General features: G+C 20.0%; 4 protein-coding genes across 4 annotated transcripts; 1 reads left to right on the forward strand and 3 right to left on the reverse strand.

The window, feature by feature from the left end:
• Positions 1–487: 487 nt before the first annotated feature.
• PADL01_1244100 (double C2-like domain-containing protein) lies at positions 488–6,807 on the reverse strand (the record flags this gene model as incomplete). Its single annotated transcript, XM_028683418.1, has 6 exons — positions 488–759; positions 1,008–1,076; positions 1,203–2,808; positions 3,035–5,194; positions 5,324–6,217; positions 6,424–6,807. 6 exons carry the CDS (start codon positions 6,805–6,807, stop codon positions 488–490), a joined length of 5,385 nt encoding a protein of 1,794 aa, XP_028539598.1.
• Positions 6,808–8,496: 1,689 nt separating this feature from the next.
• On the reverse strand, positions 8,497–11,672 carry PADL01_1244200 (glucose inhibited division protein a homologue, putative; the record flags this gene model as incomplete). Its single annotated transcript, XM_028683419.1, has 3 exons — positions 8,497–8,659; positions 8,759–11,299; positions 11,461–11,672. The coding sequence occupies 3 exons, from the start codon at positions 11,670–11,672 to the stop codon at positions 8,497–8,499; spliced, it is 2,916 nt and encodes a 971-aa protein (XP_028539599.1).
• A 1,887-nt stretch (positions 11,673–13,559) lies between these two features.
• PADL01_1244300 (N-alpha-acetyltransferase 15, NatA auxiliary subunit, putative) lies at positions 13,560–17,983 on the forward strand (the record flags this gene model as incomplete). Its single annotated transcript, XM_028683420.1, has 5 exons — positions 13,560–16,974; positions 17,064–17,174; positions 17,317–17,502; positions 17,637–17,806; positions 17,939–17,983. 5 exons carry the CDS (start codon positions 13,560–13,562, stop codon positions 17,981–17,983), a joined length of 3,927 nt encoding a protein of 1,308 aa, XP_028539600.1.
• A 663-nt stretch (positions 17,984–18,646) lies between these two features.
• PADL01_1244400 (transcription factor Tfb2, putative) lies at positions 18,647–21,451 on the reverse strand (the record flags this gene model as incomplete). Its single annotated transcript, XM_028683421.1, has 1 exon — positions 18,647–21,451. The coding sequence occupies one exon, from the start codon at positions 21,449–21,451 to the stop codon at positions 18,647–18,649; it is 2,805 nt and encodes a 934-aa protein (XP_028539601.1).
• Positions 21,452–21,823: the final 372 nt, after the last annotated feature.

The following is a 21,823-nucleotide window of genomic DNA, read 5'->3' on the forward strand; positions in this document are numbered from 1 at the left end:
AACATTATAGAGAAAGTGATATACAGAGAAGTGTATTTTTAAAATTAAAAAAAAAAAAAAATTTTATTTTTTTGTATAATAATAAATTTTAACATATCACATTTCCAATTTTTAATATATTCTACGTGTTTTATTTAAAGGAGCAAATATAAAGTATTAATTATAAGTTTTTTTTTTATTTTTAATAAAAGAAGTATTTTATAAAGGCATCTATGTATATATAAATACATATATATATTGAAATAATATATAAAAACAATGAAAAAAAAAAAAAAAAAAAAGTAAACATATATATATATAATGTATATATTAAAATTCCATTTATAAGTTAAAACATACACATAAAATGAACAGCATATATATATATATATATATATATATATATATATATATATATATATATCTGTTATTTAAAAATAAAAAAATATATATCAAGTATATGCCATATATATGATTATGTATTCTTTTTATATATATCACTTCATAATTAATTTTTTCGGACGATGACAATTTTTTTTTTTTGTGCTGATTTTTTCGAAGATGGTTCTTCTATAAAACCTTTAAATAGATTACTTCCTTTTATATCTTGATATGATAAATTATTCATTTTCTTACCATAATGTGGTTCATCGAAATTATAATTACTTCTTCCAATAAGATCATGTTTTCTTTTTTCATACAAATATCTGGCAATGTTACTATCTTCATTGTATTCTTTCTTATTCCTAACACTATCATCTATATGACTAAATGTGGAATCTAACAGAAAATAAAAAGTATGAAAAATGATATATAAAATATGAAACCATTTTTAAAATGCTATAAATATATTCATATAAATGTATGAGTAAAATTTTGGTTGTACGAAAAAAAGTTAAACACCAGATATCATATATTATATTATATTATATTAATCTTTTTTTTTTTTTTTTAATATTCTGTTCAAATTATAAAATATATATAATATTAATCTTTCACATTTTTAATTCATATATATTTTTTATTACCACTGTTTTCTTTACGGTTAGCATGGACTTTTATGGTTCTCCTTTTCTTTTCGTGGTTATCATAAAAATCTAGTAAAACAGAAAAATAAAAAAAAAAAATATAAAAAATAAAGGGTGAAATATACACACACAATATATATATATATATATTTTATATTGTTCATATATATATTTTTTTAAGGTTTATATTTTTACTTGATGCTTTTGAATAAATTTGATTCAAATCTAATTTTTCATCAAATTTATTTAAATATTTATTTTCTTTTATATTCTTATCATATTCATAATCACTTAATTCATGTATGTTCTTTGATTTTATTTGTCTTTCATAATTATTCTCATTTAATATTTCTTCCTTTCTTATTTTGTATTTATCTTCTATATGCTCTTTTTTTTTCTTTCTATTTTTTTCCTCTTTTTCTTCTTTTTTTTTTATTTTATCTTGCTCTCGTATTTCATCCATTCTTATTCGTTCTTGTTCTCGTTTTTTTTCTTCTTCTCTTTTCATTTTTTTCTCTCTTTTCTTTTTTTCTTCTTCCCTCATTTTTTCTTCTTCCCTCATTTTTTCTTCCTCTCTCATTCTTTCTTCCTCCCTCATTTTTTCTTCCTCCCTCATTCTTTCTTCCTCTCTCATTCTTTCTTCCTCCCTCATTTTTTTTTCTTCTCTCATTTTTTTTTCTTTTCTCATTTTTTCTTCTTCCCTAATTATTTCCTCTTCCCTCCGTTTTTGTTCTTCCCTCATATTTTCTTCTTCACCCCTTTTATCTTCCTCCTCCCTTCTAATTTTGTCTCTCCTTTCCTTTTTTTTCTTTTTTTCCTTATCCTTTTGAATCATCCTTTTATAGCTCTCTTCCATTTGGTTTCTTTCATTTTTTTTTTTTTCCAATTCATTAATTTTAAGCATATATGACATTTTCCTTTCCAATTTTTCATTTTCAAAAAGTTCTTTTTCCTTTTGTAATTTAATTTTTTCTTCAAGAAGTATTTGTTTTTCCTTTTCTTCCCTAAGAATTTTTTCCTTTTGAAATTGTTCTTTGTCTTTTTCTAATTTTTTAATATCTTCTTGTAGTTTTTTTTTTTCTTGTTCAAAATAGGCATTTGATTGTATTAATTTTTCGAATTCCAATTTATCTTGTTTTTTTTTTTCTTTACTTCTTTTTTTTTTAGTTCTAAGATCATCACCTTTTTCATTTAATGTATATTTTTGCTGTTTCTTTACTTGTTGAAATTCATTTATGATAGTTTTTCCTTGTCTCAAATTATATATTTCATCTTGATTATTTTCCACATTATCTATTTCATTAAATATATTTTCATCTTCATATATTTTATTATCATCATAAATGTTTATACTGGGTTCGTTTTTTATAGAAACCTTTTTATTTACTACATTTCGTTTTTTCAAAGAGCTATATTTTTTATCCTTATCTAAATTATTGATAGATTCTTCTTTATCAAATGTATTTTTAGAAATATCATTTTTATCAAGTGAATGTATTAAATCTGAAGATTTACTTACCTTATTATCTGTTATATGATGATGATTTTCTTTTTCTGCATTATCTATATTGATATCTTTCAATTTAGTATTTTTAATTTTCTTATTTTTATAATTATCTGTTTCTTGATTTTTTTCTTGTGTATCTATATCGGTGTGTTCATCACGTAGTGTATCACCTAAATTTGTTGATGAGAGTGTTCCTTTTTCTTCTATATCATCCATAGTTTTTATATCAATATTAGGATCATCTGAATTCTTTTTCTTCTTTTGCGAGTTTTTTATTTCTGCCATTCTCTGCGCCTAAAAAAAAAAAAATAAAATAATAAAATATACATATATATATATATATATATATATATATATAGCTCATATGCAACAAGCTATGTGTTGTATGTAATATATTATATGTAATATATTATATGTATCATATGATTTTTAAAAGATATTTTTTATTTCAAAAAAAAAAAAAAAGGTCACAATATATATATATATATTATTATATATATATATTTTTTTTTTTTTATACCTTCTCCTTTATTATCTCCATCTTACGTAACTCCCTTTGTGTAATTTTGACACATGTGATGATATATATATAACATGATATAAAATTTCCTGGAAGACTATATAAACAAACAGCAAGAGACAAACAAAGAGATCGATCTCTTGATTCTAAGATAGCTAATGTACTTATTAATTTATCAGATATGAATTTCGATTTGCATGTATTAAAATGATATGGGAAGCCTAACAAACGATGACTTTGAGGTACTTTATGATATAAAGCTTTTTTCCAATCTTCTATTTTAAGTTTAGCTAATAATACATCTTCTTTTCTGGATGTATTTAATTGATGTAATAATTCTAATCCTACTTGTAAGAATATTTCTAAGGTTTCATCACGATTCCATCTAGTAGATAAATTTCTAGAAGCTCTATATATATTAATATTTTTTTCAATATTAGTTCTTAATTCTTTAGCTATTTTATCTAGTTCCATATCTTCCATTTTATGTGTAAAATTTTTGATTGTAAAAGATGGTTGTAGATTATATTCAATAGATGAAAAAGGAAACCAGAAATCAAATTTCCAATAATCATACCAAATATTTAAAGGACTAGAATGTTGTAAATTAACATAAATATTTTTATGATTAAATATTAAATCAATAGTTTTATATGGTAAAGAAGGTCCTCCAATAGGTATATCATTTATTCTATTTTTAAATAATTGTTTTATATGTCTTTTAGTTTGTTCTTTAATATAGTTAATATCTGTATTATTTTCATATCTTTGTAAAAATCCATTTCTTAAATGAGATTTATATTTTGATTCTTTTAATTTTAATTCTAATCCTTTTAATCTATTATGATCAATAAATCTTTTTTTTAAGATATATACATTACCAGTAGTAGTTTCCCAGAATTTAACAATTCCATAATTTTTCTCTTCATTATATTCAAATGTAGCAACCCATGCATGTTTCTGTTTATCCCACAAGGTACCAAAACATACAAAGGCTAAAACAGGAATACCTAAAAATAAACTACATAATAATAAACTATGATCTAATGCATTCCCACCTTTTAATTGTAATGTAAAATCAGGAGTAAAAATAATATTTTCTTTTTTATGTATAAATGGTATACATCTAACATAATGAAATATTGCATTCATAGATTCAGCAAAATATGGTGATTTAATACTAGTAATTAATGTAGGTAAAAAATGTTTTTCTTTTCTTTGATTTATTAATTCATAATTATAAAATCTTGTTGCAGTATTAACATCTGTACAATTTTCAGGTATAGACTTTATAGTTTTTAAGACTTCCATATATAATTTTTTTAATTTATCATATTTTTCAGCTAATTTTGTAGGGAAATTCATAGTAGTATTAAATGATAATGGAGCTACAATTTTTTTTTGAGTATTACTATTTCCTAATATATCTGGATAGGTCCATATACTAAAATGAATATTTGACATTCTTTGATCATCATGTAAGAAACATAATTTTTTACAACCTCTATATACAACTGTATCATAAGTAATTTTAACATTTGTTTCTAAATCTATATGTTCTAATTTTGTTTTATTTCTTCGAACATTTTTTTCATTAAAAAATATTTCATATGGACTTATAGATATACCACCAATATATACAATATCTTCTGATTTACCCCATACATCTATATATATAAGTCCTTTCTTACTAAGATTCTCATAATTTATATCATTCTTATTATTAAATCTTAATGGAATAGAAATTTGACTATCATAATTTGGACTCAATGTCTTCTTCATTAATCTAGTTCTCCTACTTGTTTCATCAAATGACACCTCAACATATGTATCAAGTTCTTTTATATTATCTACAGTAATTATCTTATCAATATTAAATATATGTACAATTAAATAAGGATGTTTAGAATCAATATGATATATATCACCTCTTTGTCTATAACGAGGTACTCGATTAATTATTACTTTACCTTCCACTGTTCCTAATTTCCATTCATTTAATTTATTTTCCCATCCTTCATATTTTGCTTCTTTAACTAGCCATGATGGTGCTTCTAATTCGTGCATGACATATGGGTAGTCCACAATACCTTTGAGTGAAATTTGACACGTCCCAATTTCTCTAGCACTTTTTGGTGCCGACATATCTTCTACTTTAATCTGAAAAGATTTAACATATAAAAAAAAAAAAAAAAATACACACATATATATATATATATATATATATATATATATATGTATCACATATGTGTAATATATATCTATATATATATATATTTTATTTTTTACATTTAAGTAGGATACGTCGAGGTCCCTCAAGGTACCCCTAAAATAAATTTCTCCTAGATTTTCCCATATAGGAAATCTAATACTTTTTTGCTCTATAGATATAATATTTAATCCCTCATGTCCTTTAGGAGTATGAGACAAAGTAATAGTCACTCTTGGATTTGGTAGATTAATATTTTGTAGGTTTTTATATGACATATCTTCATTTTCTTCAATATTTTGCATTAATGTTAAATTACGAACAAATAATTTTTCCAAATTTTTTATAGTTCTATCATTTCTATTTTTTCGTTCATCCGAATCGTCTGACATTGCTGTATTGAATGAAAAGTTTTTATCTATATCATAATTCCTAACCTTTCTATAAATTTTTTTTTTATTTAATCTTTTAAAATTTCTACACATATGAGGAAAAATATTACAAGAGGTATCGTCTATATATCTTTTTTTTATATTGTTTTTATTCATAAGATAATTAAAACTTTTTGCTTGGATATAAGAAGATGATAATAAATCACTAAAGGACCAATTTAAAAATGATAATTCAAAATCATAAAGTTCTTGAAAATATAATTGAAAGTATAAACGACATCGTTTCACTCTCGAATCTTTAATAAATTTATATAAAGTGGTTTCATTATATATTTCTCCAACAGCAAATGATAATAATGGTTCTTCATATATTCCTTCTAATTTGTTTAATGTAAATTGTTTATATTCCCATACTCTTATTCTTAATTTTTCATTTTCTAAATCTAAATAGGAACCTCTATATTCAAAAACGTTTCTAAAATTCATATTTTTTTTTTGTTCAGATGCAACATTTGTTACTACAGGAGTTCTCAAGCAGTTTTTGGTTTTACCCTTTGCATAAATCTTCATAGTGGACCCTCTCTTATAAAAAAAAAAAATAAATAAAATAATAAAAAATAATGAAAAAGATAATATAGACATATGGCATAAAATATGTACACATATATATATATATATATATATATATATTTTTTATTTATGTGGGATATTATTTTCATTCATATAGTACTTATAATTTTACAAAATATTTTAAAATTTATAATAATATATATTTTCTATTTCCTTACTTGTATTCTACACTCTTCTCTGTTACCACCAAAATCAAAATCTACAAATGCATTAAAATCATTATTCATATAATTTTGTATATGTAAATCCCATAAAATAACTTTCCATCTCCTAGGATATCCCCAATGCTTTTTCATATCCTCTGTATCACCTCTTTCTTCTATAGGATTTTTTAATACTTGTAAAAATTCATCATATGTATATTGAGGAGCTCCTAACATTTCATCAAAAAATGTTTTTTCATCTGCTTCAACAATTGAAGGTTCATGAGCTAGCTGCGTATTTGGATCAATATTTTCATTTGCTTCTGCATTTTTTCCTTCCTCTTTTTCTGTATTACTATTACTAAGATTTACAATATTTTTAAATTTGTCTAGGATCATTATGTTAACTATACTATTATTAATATTGATATAATGTCACTTTGTTATATATATATATATATATATATATATATATATTTATTTACTCTTTTTATTACTTGTATCTACAAACAGATTTTTCAAAAGACAATAAAAATATTCAAAAAATTAGATCAAATGAAACATTATTAGGAACCTAACACGTTTAATTTGTTTTATATCACATTAAAAAATAAACAAAAATATATATATATATATATATATTATAAATATTATATATTAATAATACATATCGGAAACATATGCATTTCTAAATTAAATATGGTTTTTAATTAGAAAAAATATATATAAAAAAAAAAGAATTATAAATACTACAAAATGTTTCTATTTTAGATTATATATATATATATATATAGGTACTTAGAGAGAGGAATACAACCTTTTCAAATAGCACAAATATATAAAACAACAATACAAAAAAAAAAAAAAAAAAAAAAAAAAGAAACGAGAAAATATAAATAAATAAATATATATATATATATATATACTTATTTATTTGTTATGACAACTTCATTTCTTTTTTATTATTCTATAGTGAATATACAATTTTAAAAATGATATTATATATAAAAATAGGTAGTACACACATTTATGTACTTGATAAATAAATGATACATAAATATATATATATATATATATAATATTATCATTTTTAAACAAATTATTTTAATTCTCCTTTTTGAAAATGTTCTAAAAAATAGTAACGTACAGAAAAAAAAAAATAATAATATATTACAAATAAAATATATATATATATATATATATATATTGAATATATAAAATAAATGAAAAATAACTTATTAGGTATGCAAAACTATGATGTGTATTTCCCCATGTTTTTATTCCCCTTTTTATAGAATAAAAACTTTTACAAAATTTATATAAATAAAAACGTGTAATAATGCCATAATGTTTTAATTTTTTTTTTTTTTTTTTTTATATATTCCATTAAAGAAACATTATTCATAATTTATTTTGATAATTTTAAATTATATATAAACAATACAGAATATACCAAACAAAAAGATAAAAATAAAATAAATGAATAAACAAATAAATAATAAAGTTATTTAAAAAAATAAACATATGCATACAGACATACATAAATATATACATAAATATATACATACATATATACATATGTTTATAAAAAAAATAATAACAAAAAAAATTGTTATACTACTTTTTCTAAATAAAAAAATATTGAAATAGACAATTCCAAAATATATGGAAAGTGTACTGTTAATTATGTATATTTGGCATGTACAAAAAAAAAAAAAAATAAATAAATAAATTAAAAAAAAAAAAAAAATATATATATATAAAAATAAAAAATTAAAAATTAAAAATATATATAATATATATGTTTATAATATATTCCATATATACAACTTATATATTTTTAATTTTTCTTATTTTGTGTAACAATATATTTTATATTTGAAAATATTATATGAAACATAATATAACAATAAAAAAAGAAATATATATATATATATATATATTATAGCATAATATATATAATATACAAAATGATTTACTAATTTTATACAAATACATATTTAAAGTATATATTTAAAAATTTTAAACAAATTAACAAAAAAATAAAATAATATATTAAAAAAATAAAATATTTTATCACGTCATTTATTATGTTTTGTTTTCTTTCCTTCTTTCATATTTAATATGGTAGTATAAATAATTAACAGCACTCATAGTTACTCCTTCAATTTTATTAGCTTCATATAATGATTGGGGTTTATATTTATTTAATTTTTCAATTTCTTCGTTTGATAGGTATGGGAAATTATTCCTACGGGAAAATAAAATAAAAAATAATAAACAAAAAATAACAAATATATATATATATATATATATATTTGTTTTTATATTTCCGTTTTTATATTATTACCTGTCATATTTTAAATCACTAGGTATAGCTAAATCAAAATTGTCCTTAATTTTTCTTATTTCTTGAAATTGCTTTTTCAAATAAGACGAATATTTGACCTCTGCACATGCTGTTTCTAATGTTGCTATATTTATTAATACATCGTCCGAGTTAAAAAAGGATGGGTCGTGAGTATAGATATCTTTATATATATCTAATAAATATATATCCTTTGATAAAAAATTTTTAAATTGTTCTTGATTATGTAAATTTTTCATTTCATGTAATAAATCATTTAATGGATATTCCACTCCACTTTTTAATATATTATATAAAGATTTAGTATTTTTATTAACATGATTTATAATATTCATATTAGGATTATTTTTTAAATTACATATTTTTGTATTAAGAGATAATTTATTTTCCTTATTTAAAATATTTTTTTCATTATCTATATAATTAGATTTCTTTAAAATTTCATCATTTTGTTTGTTATAACTATTAGATGATTCAAATTGTTTTTCCACCATATTGGTATCTATAGTATTAATATTATTATAATTTTTAGTAAATGTTAAATTATCACAATTTAATTTGTCCATTTGTTGTCCTTCTTGATTTATATGATTTTTTATATTTTTATCTTTCGTTTCATTAATATGTGTATTACATTTGCTGATATTCTCAGAAGCAAAATTTTTATTATCCTCATTTATTAGTATTTTCTTAAAAACATAAATAAGTTTATTTACAGAACTATATTTTTGCCTTAACATATATACCCTTTCCTTAGATACTATACCTAATTGATTAGCTTTAGGTGTTAGTCTAATATCACAATTATCCGGTCTAAGATATAATCTATATTCAGCTCTTGATGTAAACATTCTATATGGTTCAGTAATACCTTTATTAATTAAATCATGAATTAAAACTCCTATATAACTTTCATTTCTTTTAAGAATAAACTTATTGACATAATCACCATCATTATAATTATTATTATTATTATTATTGTTATATTTATTTTTATTTTTACTATTTAGAGCTGCATTTATTCCTGCGATAATTCCTTGACAAGCTGCCTCTTCATATCCTGTAGTACCACATATTTGTCCAGCTAAAAATAAGCCTTTAACATTTTTTGTTTCTAAGGTATAATTTAAACATTTAGGATTAACATAATAATATTCCACATCATAGGCAGGAAAAACAATCTGGGCATTTTCTAATCCTTTTATTGAATTTATAATTTCCTTTTGTATATGTATTGGATAAGCTGAACTTAAACCGTTAGGATAAATTAATTTATTGTTAAACCCTTCTGGTTCTATCCATATGATATGTTTTTTTTTTTCACTAAATTTCGTAACTTTTTTTGCTATTGATGGACAATATCGAGGTCCATTTCCAAGTTTATCAAATGAATCATAGTCAGGTAATTGTGATAAGTTATTTCGAACCAGTTCATGTGTTTTTACATTTGTATAAGTTTTATAACAAGGTAATGTCTTGTTATTATTTATTTTATTCATATTTAAAAAAGAAAAATAAAATGGATATTCCTTTTCTGTATCTTCTCTTTCTAACATATGAAAATCAATACTATTAATATCTAATCTTGGAGGTGTCCCCGTTTTCATTCTTTTTATTTCAAAATTATTTTCTCTTAGTTGTTGTGCAATATTTTTAGTAGATGATTCAATTAAATTTTCAAATGGTATATCAACATTTTCTTCATCATTTATATATTTTTTATTACTTTCATTATAATTATTATTCAAATTATCTATAGTACATTGATCATTTTTATTAATCGTTTTTGGTTTATCTTGTTTTATAATAGGCTCATTTGTTTTATTATTATTATTATTATTATTATTGTTTTTCATTTTAAGGTCAAATTTATTAAATAACCTTTTAATTCTACCTCCTTTATATTGTTCTTTACCTATATGACATATACCCCCTAAAAAAGTACCAGTAGTTAGAATTACATTGTGTGCATATATTTCACAAGAACATTTATTTTTAATTCCATATATTTTTTTCTTTTTTACACTATTATTATTATTATCATTATTATTAATATTATTATTATTTTCATATGTTTCTATTAATAAAGATTCAACTGAATTTTCGAGGATATCTAAATTGGGTGTATTATATATATATTCTTTCATATAATAATTATATAAATCTCTATCTGCTTGTGCTCTATGTCCTCTTACAGCTAGGCCTTTTTTCATATTTAATATTTTGAAGTGTATACCACTTTTATCAATTACTTTTCCCATTAATCCACCTAGGGCATCAATTTCTTTAACAAGTATTCCTTTCCCTATACCACCGATAGAAGGGTTACATGACATTTCTCCGATAGTTTCTTTATTTTGTGTTACTAGTAAAGTCTTTACATTTGACTTTGCACTAATATAGCTAGCTTCACACCCACTATGTCCTCCTCCTATGACAATAACGTCATAATTCTTTTTCACATTGTTACATGTGCATTTTTCTGGGTTTTTTGAATATTTTAAATGGCTTCCTCTTTTAAATCTAAAAAATAAAATAAAATAAAATAAAAAATAAAAAATAAAAAATAAGATATGGGATTATATTATCTAATTGATTATTAAATAAAATTTGCTTATCATATATATATATATATATATATATATGTATAATTCTATAATATTATATTGTTTTATTTTTTTTACTTGGGGGGAGAGTATGGCCACAAAAATGTCTGCTTTACTTTTGAAAAGTTATAAGCGTAGCAAGGAGAACAAAAAAGATATATATATATAATGAACAATAATAATAATAATAAAGAATAAATTGACGCTTTAAGTTTTATAAAATTATTAAACCTTATAAACATTTCAAAAAAAAAATAAAAATTATAAACATATGGAATGAATTTATCCATACGTGTTATAACATATTTATATATGACATTATCTATTCATTTTTAAAAAACAATAAGGTAAATAAATAAATATATATATATATGAATACTTTTAACAATTTAATCATAACATAATTTTCTGAATGTTATGAGTATTTAAAATAAATGAGTTTATTTCTTTTATTATTTTATTTAAATGTTTCGATATACCTCCAGTTACATATTCTAATGTGTAAAGATCAACTGGATTGTTTATCAAGAAAAAAAAATAAATAAAATAAAATAAAAAAAAAAAAAAAAAAAAGAAAAAAATGACAATGGGATAAATATTATATATATATATATATATATATATATAATATATATCTATATGTTAAAATACACCCTTAAAAAAAATAAAATGAATCAATATATTTAATATTTTATATATTTTTATTTTCTAGTTATATGAATAATAGCGCCTAACGTGAAAGGAAAATATTATTTAATATAAAGATTATATATTACCTATATAATATATATATATTTTTTATTTATATTTATTTATTTTCTTATATATAAATATTAAAAGGAAGAAATTTTTATTTGAGGTTGAAATGAAAGGAACCATATAAAATATATATATATATATATATATAATATATATAATAATTTTAGCATAAAAATTATATATATATAATTATATATAAAATAATGCTTATACTTTGAATAATGTGCATATATTATATTATATATATATAATAGGAATATATATAATTATAGTAATTACACAGTAATAAAATATTATAGAAATATATATATATATATATAATTAATATATAGTTTTATATATTATTAAACAAGGAACCATTTTATATTAATATTATAAGGCAAATCAAAGGAAAATATTATTATTATTAATTTTTTATTTTATTTTAATTATTTTTTTTTGACTATTGTTATAGGTATATAAATCAACATGATGTATAAATAGAAAAATATATATAAAAATATATATATATATATAATTGTACACGTATAAATATAATTATATATAATATATAATATATATTATATAATATATATGTAATTTTTTTATTTTTATAATTCTACAAAATTTATTGAAAATTTTTTTTTTTTTTTTTTTTTTTTTTTTCTTTATTCTATTAATTATTAAATATATTATATTATATATATATATATATGATTTTTATTTATTTTATTTTTTTTCTTTTTAATTTTTAAAATTTCAAAAATTTTATTTATAATTTTTTTGTTTTTTTTACACCTATAGTTATCTATAACTTTTTAGATAAAAGCCTCCCCCCCACCAAAAAAAAAAAAAAAAAAATAAATAAATAAAAAAATAATAATATAATATATTATTGTTGTTATTATAACAACTAGTAATTAATTAAATTGGAGGTGGTAAAATGAATAATATAAAAACAAAATAAAACAACTGAAATATAAAAAGATTATATATATATATATATATATATAATATAATATATTAACCTAAAATTGTTTTAAAAATGTGTTTTTTCTATTTTTTATAGAATATATAAAATTAATTTATTAACTAAATGAATTATATTTATAAAATGTTTTTAATATATTTATCATAACCCTTGTAGAAAAAAAAAAATAAAATAAAATAAAATATATATATATATACATATGAATTATGTTTATATAATGTGAATATATAATATAATAATATATATAATAATTTTGTTGTACCAAAAATATTCATTTTTAAAATATATATATTTTTTTAAAAGCCCTTTTGAAGAGAGTAGAAAGAGGATTTGTTTTAATTAAATAAATAAAAATAAAAATATATATATATATATATTTATATATATATATTTTTATTTATTTATATTTATATCCATATATATATTATTATTATCTAACATTTTTATGATGAAGAAGGAAAGTGTTGATCATAACAAGTTACCAAATAAGGAAGTAAACAATTTTCGTTTGATGACCCAATTGATAGAATTGAAAAAGCATAAGAAAGCCTACAAAATATGTGAACAAATATTAAAAAAATATCCGAAGAATGGAGAAACATTATCTGTTAAAGGTTATTTATTAAATTTGATGGATGAGAAAAATAAAGAAGAAGCTTTTAAATTAATTAAGGAAGGTATAAAAAATAATTTATCTAGTAATTTTTGTTGGTATTTATATGGTTGTTTGTATAAGATATACAAGAATTATGATGAGGCATTAAAATGTTTTATGAAATCTATTAAGTTGAATCGATTTGATTTTAAAGCTTTAAAAGAAGCTTGTATAGTTTTATTGTATTTAAAAAAATATGAACAGTTTAAAGATTTAAGATTAGATATGTATAATGATAGTGTAAAAAATGTTAAAGATAAAGCTGTTTTAGTTTTTGCATATCATCTAACAAAGAGTTATGAGAAATGTTATGTAATTATAAAACAAATTGACAATGAATTAATAAATGATAATGAATTGAGTATAAATGAGAAACATGATTTGTTAGTATATTTAAGTGAAATATTATTAGAAGGAAAGAAATATAAAGAATGTTTACATTTTTTAAAAAAATATGAATCTGTTTTATTAGATACTTTATGGTATTATCAAATGTTAGGTTTATTATATTTATATCTAGAAGATTTTAAAAAATCCAATTTTTATTTTAAAAAAGCCTTTTCTTTGAATTATGAAAATATAAATATACTTTTATTAATTTTATATACAGAAAGGGATTATTATATAGATTGTCATAATAAAACGGATGAAAATGATAATAATTTAAATGATTGTAAAGAAAATAATACAAATTCGATGAGCACAAATCAAGAAGGAAAGAAATGTTTGTCAAGTCTTTTCTATTTGGATTATAAAAATGAACATAAGGAAAATGAAAAAGTTATTTTAGATAATAATGTAAAAATAATATTACATGAATTAATATTAGATATATATGGATCAGATAGAAACTTAAAATTACTTTCTTATGTAGAAAAAAATATAATAAATGATTATATATCTCATAATTTAGACATGAAGAAATATGATATATACAGTGTATCACAATTTAATAACTTTGTAAATATAAATTTAATTCATCCGAATAATTTTATAGATTCAATGGATATAGACAATATGGATGATTTTATACATACATTAAATGAAAATATAAAAAAAGAAAATAAAAATATAATAAACAATAATAATAATAAAAAAAAAAATAATGATAATGATGATGATGATAAAATGAATTTAGTCAAATCGCATTATAATTATCATCAATTTAATAATCTTCATTTTTCAGAATTATTTGGTGTTGATTTACCTTATTGTTATAAAAAAAAGTATGAAAAAGATATGGATAAATTATATTATTTTAAAATAAAAAATTTAAATGAACAAGAAGAAGAATGCTTAGAAAAATATTTTAATAATTTACAACAATTATATAAAAATTCTAACTTACTTAAAATTATTCCTTTATATTTTTTTAATGAAAATAAGTTTTCTCTTTATGTGGAACAGTTAATACGCTCCTTATGTTTTCAAAAATCTTTGACTATTTTTAATTATTTTAAGCCATTATTAACTTTTAAAAATATAAATATTATACTTTTCTTACTTCATAAATATATAGATTATTATGATAAATGCAAGGATATTTGTCCATTCGTTGTCAAGAATGATATAAACTTAAAAAAGGATGGAATAGAAGAATGTGCAGAAAATTCCAAAACAAAAGGTAATGGGGATATGGAAAGTAAAGAAGAGTTAAATAATACATCTGATGATATAAAAGATGTGAATAATTTAGATACTAGTACAAAATTTGAGAAAAGAGAAGATATGGAACACGATGATAAAATGTATAGTAAGAATGAAGATAAATCGAATGGTACCTTACTACACAACAACAACAACAATAATAATAATAATAAAAAAAATAATAATAAAATGAATAAGAAGAATGAAAATGTTGATGAAGAAGAAGATGATGAAAATATTCCAAGTGGATTAAATGACAAAGACTTAGAAAAATTAATAGAAAAAAATGTTGAAATTAAAGATCTTATGGGTATATCTAGCCCATTAGGAAATAATAATGTAACAAAAAAAAAAGATAATAAAAAAAATAATAATAACAATAATGAAAATAAAGAAATTAAACTTGATTTAAAAAAAACATGTTTAACAAATGAGGAAAAGAAAGAATATTTTATTATTTGTATTTATTCTTTTATTATACAATTATATGATTATATAAACTGTACTGATAAAGCATTAGAACTAATTGAAAAATGTATAAAAAGTATTGAACAAAAAAATAATAAAAATTTAATATATGAATTAATATTTATTAAAGGATTAATTTATAAACGTAATGGGAATTATTTAGGTGCATATAAATATTTTGAAGAGTGTAGAAACGTTAATATTGGTGATAGATATATTAATACAAAAACAATTAAAACATGTTTAAAATGTGGATTAATAAAAGATGCCAAAAAAATAGCAACTATTTTTACAAATCCATTAGATAATAATTTTATCAAAAATATAAATGAAACACAATGTTTTTGGTTAGAATATAATATTTCATTAAGTTATATTAATAATCATCCAAATATACATTTAATACATTATTTAAAAACAGAAGCAAATAATATATATGATTTTAAAAATGTATCTAATTCTGATAATCAACATAATATGAAAAATATAACAACACAGAATGGAAAACTCTCACAACACAACAACAATGATAATGATGATACAAATAATGTTGATGATATAAATAAAATTGATGATATGATCAATCAAACAACATTCAATTTAAAAAAAAGTATTTTATTAGAAAATGATATTAATTCAAAAAATATATTTCAAGATTATAGTAAAGGATTACATCTATTACATATGGGTCATAAACAATTTATAGATATACATGAAGATCAAATATGTTTCTATTATTACACTATGAGAAAAATGTTATTTAAAACATATAGACATTTATTACATATGACCGGTCATCTTTTTTCAAGTAGATTCTATCGAAGATTTGGAAAATCGCTAATCAGAATTTTATTAGATATGCATGATTTTAAAATATCAGGAAAAGTAGAAACAAATAAAGGAAATAAAAAAAAAAACAAAACTAACAATAATAATAATAATAATGTTTTAAATCAGGAAGAAAATGTTTTTTATGAACACATTCAAAATGAACCTTTAGATAATGCCATGATATATATGAACACCTTTTTATCTCAACCAAATATTGATATATCAGTACACAGATTGAATTATGAAATAGAAAAGAGAAAAGGTGAAAAAAAAAATAATATATATATATATCTTTATATATATATTTATATTTATATTTATATTTTTTTTTATGTCTTTTATTTAATATAGGCAAGGATTACATTCAATTGATTAATATCATTTCAAAAATGAAATCTATTTTCCCACATCATAATTATCATCATAAGTTAGCTCCAGTTATTTCTCACTATTTACATACAGGTTATAATATATATATGTACATATATATGTTTATATATTGTTAACGTTTACGTATTAATTATATTGTTAATATAAATGGATACCCTTAAATTTTTTATAATATATATATATATTTATATATGTTTATTCATTTATATTTTAGTTCCTATTGATGACATGTCTGATAATGATAAGGAAGAGGTAACAACAAAATTGAATGAGCTCTTTAATTTAAACCATTCAGAATATGATAAAAACCTTTTGAAACAAATAAGAAAAGAATATATTGAAGATTTTATTAATTTTTTTGAAGAACATAAGACGGGAGATTTATGTTATTATCAATCTGGTAAGATTATACAGCATAAAATATGTATATAATGTATATTATATAAATTGTGATATATTCAATAATATACATAAATGAATAAATATATATATATGATATATATTTATATATATTTTTTTTATTTTGGTTTGTAGCCCTTGAAATATATATGGATTGCAATGAAAAAATTGACCAGAGATTTTTAAAAAAAGTGGATGTGAATTTAGAAAAAAATAAATTAGAAAGATGTTTTAAATTTTTAAGATTCCTAATTAAACATAAGGAGAAGCATTTAGCCTTATCTGAACTTATAGATCCATTTAAAGTAAAATAAATAAATAAATAAATAAATAATTATGTCTGTATGATTAGTTGATTATATATTTCTTTTAAAGTATATATTATGGTCATGTTAATGGTATTATATATATTTATATATATGTATTTTTTCTTTTAGGCTTCCTGTAGAAAGATATATCCACTCGCAACAGCTTTCGAATGAAAAAAAAATATATATATATATATATGTATATATAAATTTTTAAAAAATTTAAAATAATTTGCCGAATTTTCTATGTTTAGTGTACATAATTTATTAAATTAAAATATAATATATGAAATCATATTTTTTAATAAAAAAATTTATATGTTTTTGTCCTTAACCTTTTTGAATAATTATATCTTATTATTAACTTTTAAAATATATATATATATATATATATAAATTTTATATTTTTATTTTTTGTATTACGCTTATTAAACATTTCGCCATATTTTATTAATACAATTTATTAATTTTTTTATTTTATTTATTTAAAAAGTTTTATATAAAAAAGAAGCGACAAATAAACTATAAAATTGTAATTGTTTATACAAAAAAAAAAAAAAAAAGGAAAAAAGAAATTACATTTATTTTTTAAATAATAAATACAATGGAATCATGATATATATGATTTTTTTAATTCATTTAAAAAAATAAAAATAATAACTAAAATATTACACATATGGAAAGTGACAAAAAAAAAGGACAGAATATCCATATTGTTTTGTGTATACATATATATTATATATGTATGTGTGTGTTTGTCATTATAGGCATATTTATTGAATTAATACATTTAATTTTATTTATAGTAATATTTATATTTCTCACAAAAAAATTATTTTACCCGCTTTGTCTTTTTTTCATAAGTTTTTCTCGTATTTCCTTAATTTTATCTATAATTTCATTTTTTGATTCATAAATACAGCAAAGATATTTTTCTGCCTTTATCCATATATCAAATTCTTTTGTATTATTTTTAGGCCATGGTGTATAGTATAACAAATAATTTTTACTATTAGCCCATATAACAATTTGTTGATATAAGTGTGGCATAAAATCTTTTTCAAAAGATTTAAAAACTATAGCATCTTCCAATGTTAATCTATGTCTTTCAGATTCCCACAATTTCAATTGAGTAATAACATTCATAGGTATAGAACTTTTAAAATTATTTTTTCCTGGATGTGAATAAGATTCTAAAAATTTAATAATTTGATTTGCTGTAATATCTGAATTATATGCATTTAATACACTTCTTCTAGTTAGAATTCCTACAACCATATTTGGTGTACGCGCTTGTAACTCACATAAATGACTTAATATATTAATTTTTAATAAAGAAGATGTATATAAATATACTTTAAAATTACTCTGAACAATTAATCCTATTTCAAGATTATTACTACCATTCATTTTTATATCAGAATATAAACTATCATTAATTAATTTTTTTGTGATAGTTTTTCTTTTATCTAATACTAATGACATATCATCTTTATTTTTTATATCTGATGATAAATCTTTATTAATATATTTTTCTTCTTTTTCATCCTGTTTTAATAAATAAAAATGAAAATATCTCTCACTTAATCTTTTCCTAACATCTTCTTCACATAACCCTTCAATAGTTATATTACTTAATAGAGATAGATAATACTGTGAATTAAAATTATTAATTGTTAATAATAAGGCATATGGAGTTATAAATATATATGAATCATTAGGTTTTAAAAATAGGCCTATATGACTACCAAAATCTATAAATTCTTTTTGAGCCTTTGTTAAATTATCTAAAAATATTGGATGACTTATATCACATTGTGATAAAGATAAAATTAATAATAACGTTTCTTTTACATATATTTCTGATTTTTTTGGATCTTTATTACTTCTTGTTATATATGCACTGCTACTACTAGTACTATTATTATTATTATTATTATTATTATTATTAGTAGTAGTAGTAGTAGTACTATTATTATCATAGTTTTTCTTGGATTCTTCAGCATTGTTACTTTTAATATTTTCATCATAATTTATATTATTATTTATACCACTACTACTACTTGCAGTAATATTATTTGTAGCATTATTTTTCTTCTTTTGATACTTTGTATATACATCTTTAGCTATATTTGTCACATAACCATTATCTATTATTAATAAATATTCAAGCACTAAGGATATTATTCTACTCCTTAAATCTTTTAAAAACCACGAAAAAGCTTCTCTACTCATATTTATAGTTTTTGTATTATTAGGATCATCTAAAAGAAAATTTTTTCTCCTTAACACTTCAATAACACTTTCACTAGGTTTAGTCATAAACCTTTCATTCATATTTGACAAGAAAAAGGCACTTTCATTATTATTATAATTTTCTTCTTCAATATAACTATGTTCCATATTTAGTAAACTCTTATAATACAATTCATTTTGTTTATATGCATATATATGTTTGTTTTTTTTTTTCTTTTTTTTATTATTTTTTGTTTTACTATCATTCATATAATAATCCATTTCATTTACATTATTACTATCTATTTGTTGTGTATATGAATTGTTATATTGTTCTTCATACATGTCAGTGTTAAAATGTACACTTTTTCTTTGTCCTATTTTGTTTTCATCTTCTTTTTTGTAAGTATAATCATCTGATGGTTTTTCGACATAAGGAGTCGAGTTATTAAGTTGATGATTTTCATATTGGTATTTTACAAGTGGATGAGAATTTTCTTCATCGTTATGATCATCACTATTATCATCACCATTATCATCATTATCATCACCATTATCATCATTATCATCACCATCATCATCATCATCATTATCATCACCATCACTATCATCACCATCATCATCATTATCATCACCATCAACACTATTATCATCATCTTCCCCTTCATATTCCTCCTCATCAAATTCATCCTCGTCATCACTATATCTTTTCTTTTTTCGTCTCCTATTATAAGATCGACGACTAGCCATTTTATCGAACGATTTCCTTCCCAAATCTGAACCCCCATCTTTTCCTGCTCTTTTACGCCTTGTCATATCATAGGAGGAGTATTTATTTGGATCGTCATTATTAATATTTGAATTAAAATAATTATTCACAGAATTAAAATTTGGAGATGCTATAAAATGTAATAAATTATTCCACTTTGTTTGAGCATAACCAAATATTTCTTCTTTATGAGGAAATAAATTCTGTTCGTATAAATTTTTTTCCCTTTCTAACTGTTCTTTAATATTATTATTAAAAATAAAGATATTATTTGTATTTGTTTTATAAATTTTATTTAATAAGGTAATTCTAAAACTTTCATTAATTTTATATTGATTATAATTATCTTTTTTCATATCACTTTCTACTAAAATTTTTGCTTCTACTAAATTTTTTATACTTTCACTTAACTTTTTTAAATAATTTGGATTAATCCATAATCTCATAGCTCTTTCTGAAACAACTTGCTGTATAAATAATAATCTTGAAATAATTATTTGTTCTAATTCATTAAGGGAATGATATATTGTTTCATGTGCTAAAGAATCATCAAAAAAATAACACCACACATTTTCATTCAGTTCCTTCATGTAATCGTAGATTTCCATATTTTCAACATTCTTCCTTATTTTAACCATATTGAATTGTTAGTTGTATATAAAATGTTAAGGTAATATATTTCGGATTAATATATAATAGTAATGATAATTATTATATCTTTTACTTTTATTTTATTATTTTATTTTATTATTTATTTTATTTTTTTGTTTCAATTTATATTTCTTTTATATCTTAAATAAGTTTAGCCATAGAGGCGCAATTTTTATTTCCATACTTAAATTATTTAAATTATATTATATTTATTTATTTATTTATTTATTTATTTATTTATTTTGCTTTTTTGTAAGTTCTAAAATATAAATGAATATTATTATTGTAAATAGTATAAAGGTACTATATAATAAAAAATATATATATATATATACTTATTTATTTATAATGTAATAATA

This window comes from Plasmodium sp. gorilla clade G2, assembly GCF_900097015.1.
Source record: "Plasmodium sp. gorilla clade G2 genome assembly, chromosome: 12".
In the NCBI taxonomy this organism is placed as follows: domain Eukaryota; phylum Apicomplexa; class Aconoidasida; order Haemosporida; family Plasmodiidae; genus Plasmodium; species Plasmodium adleri (nom. inval.).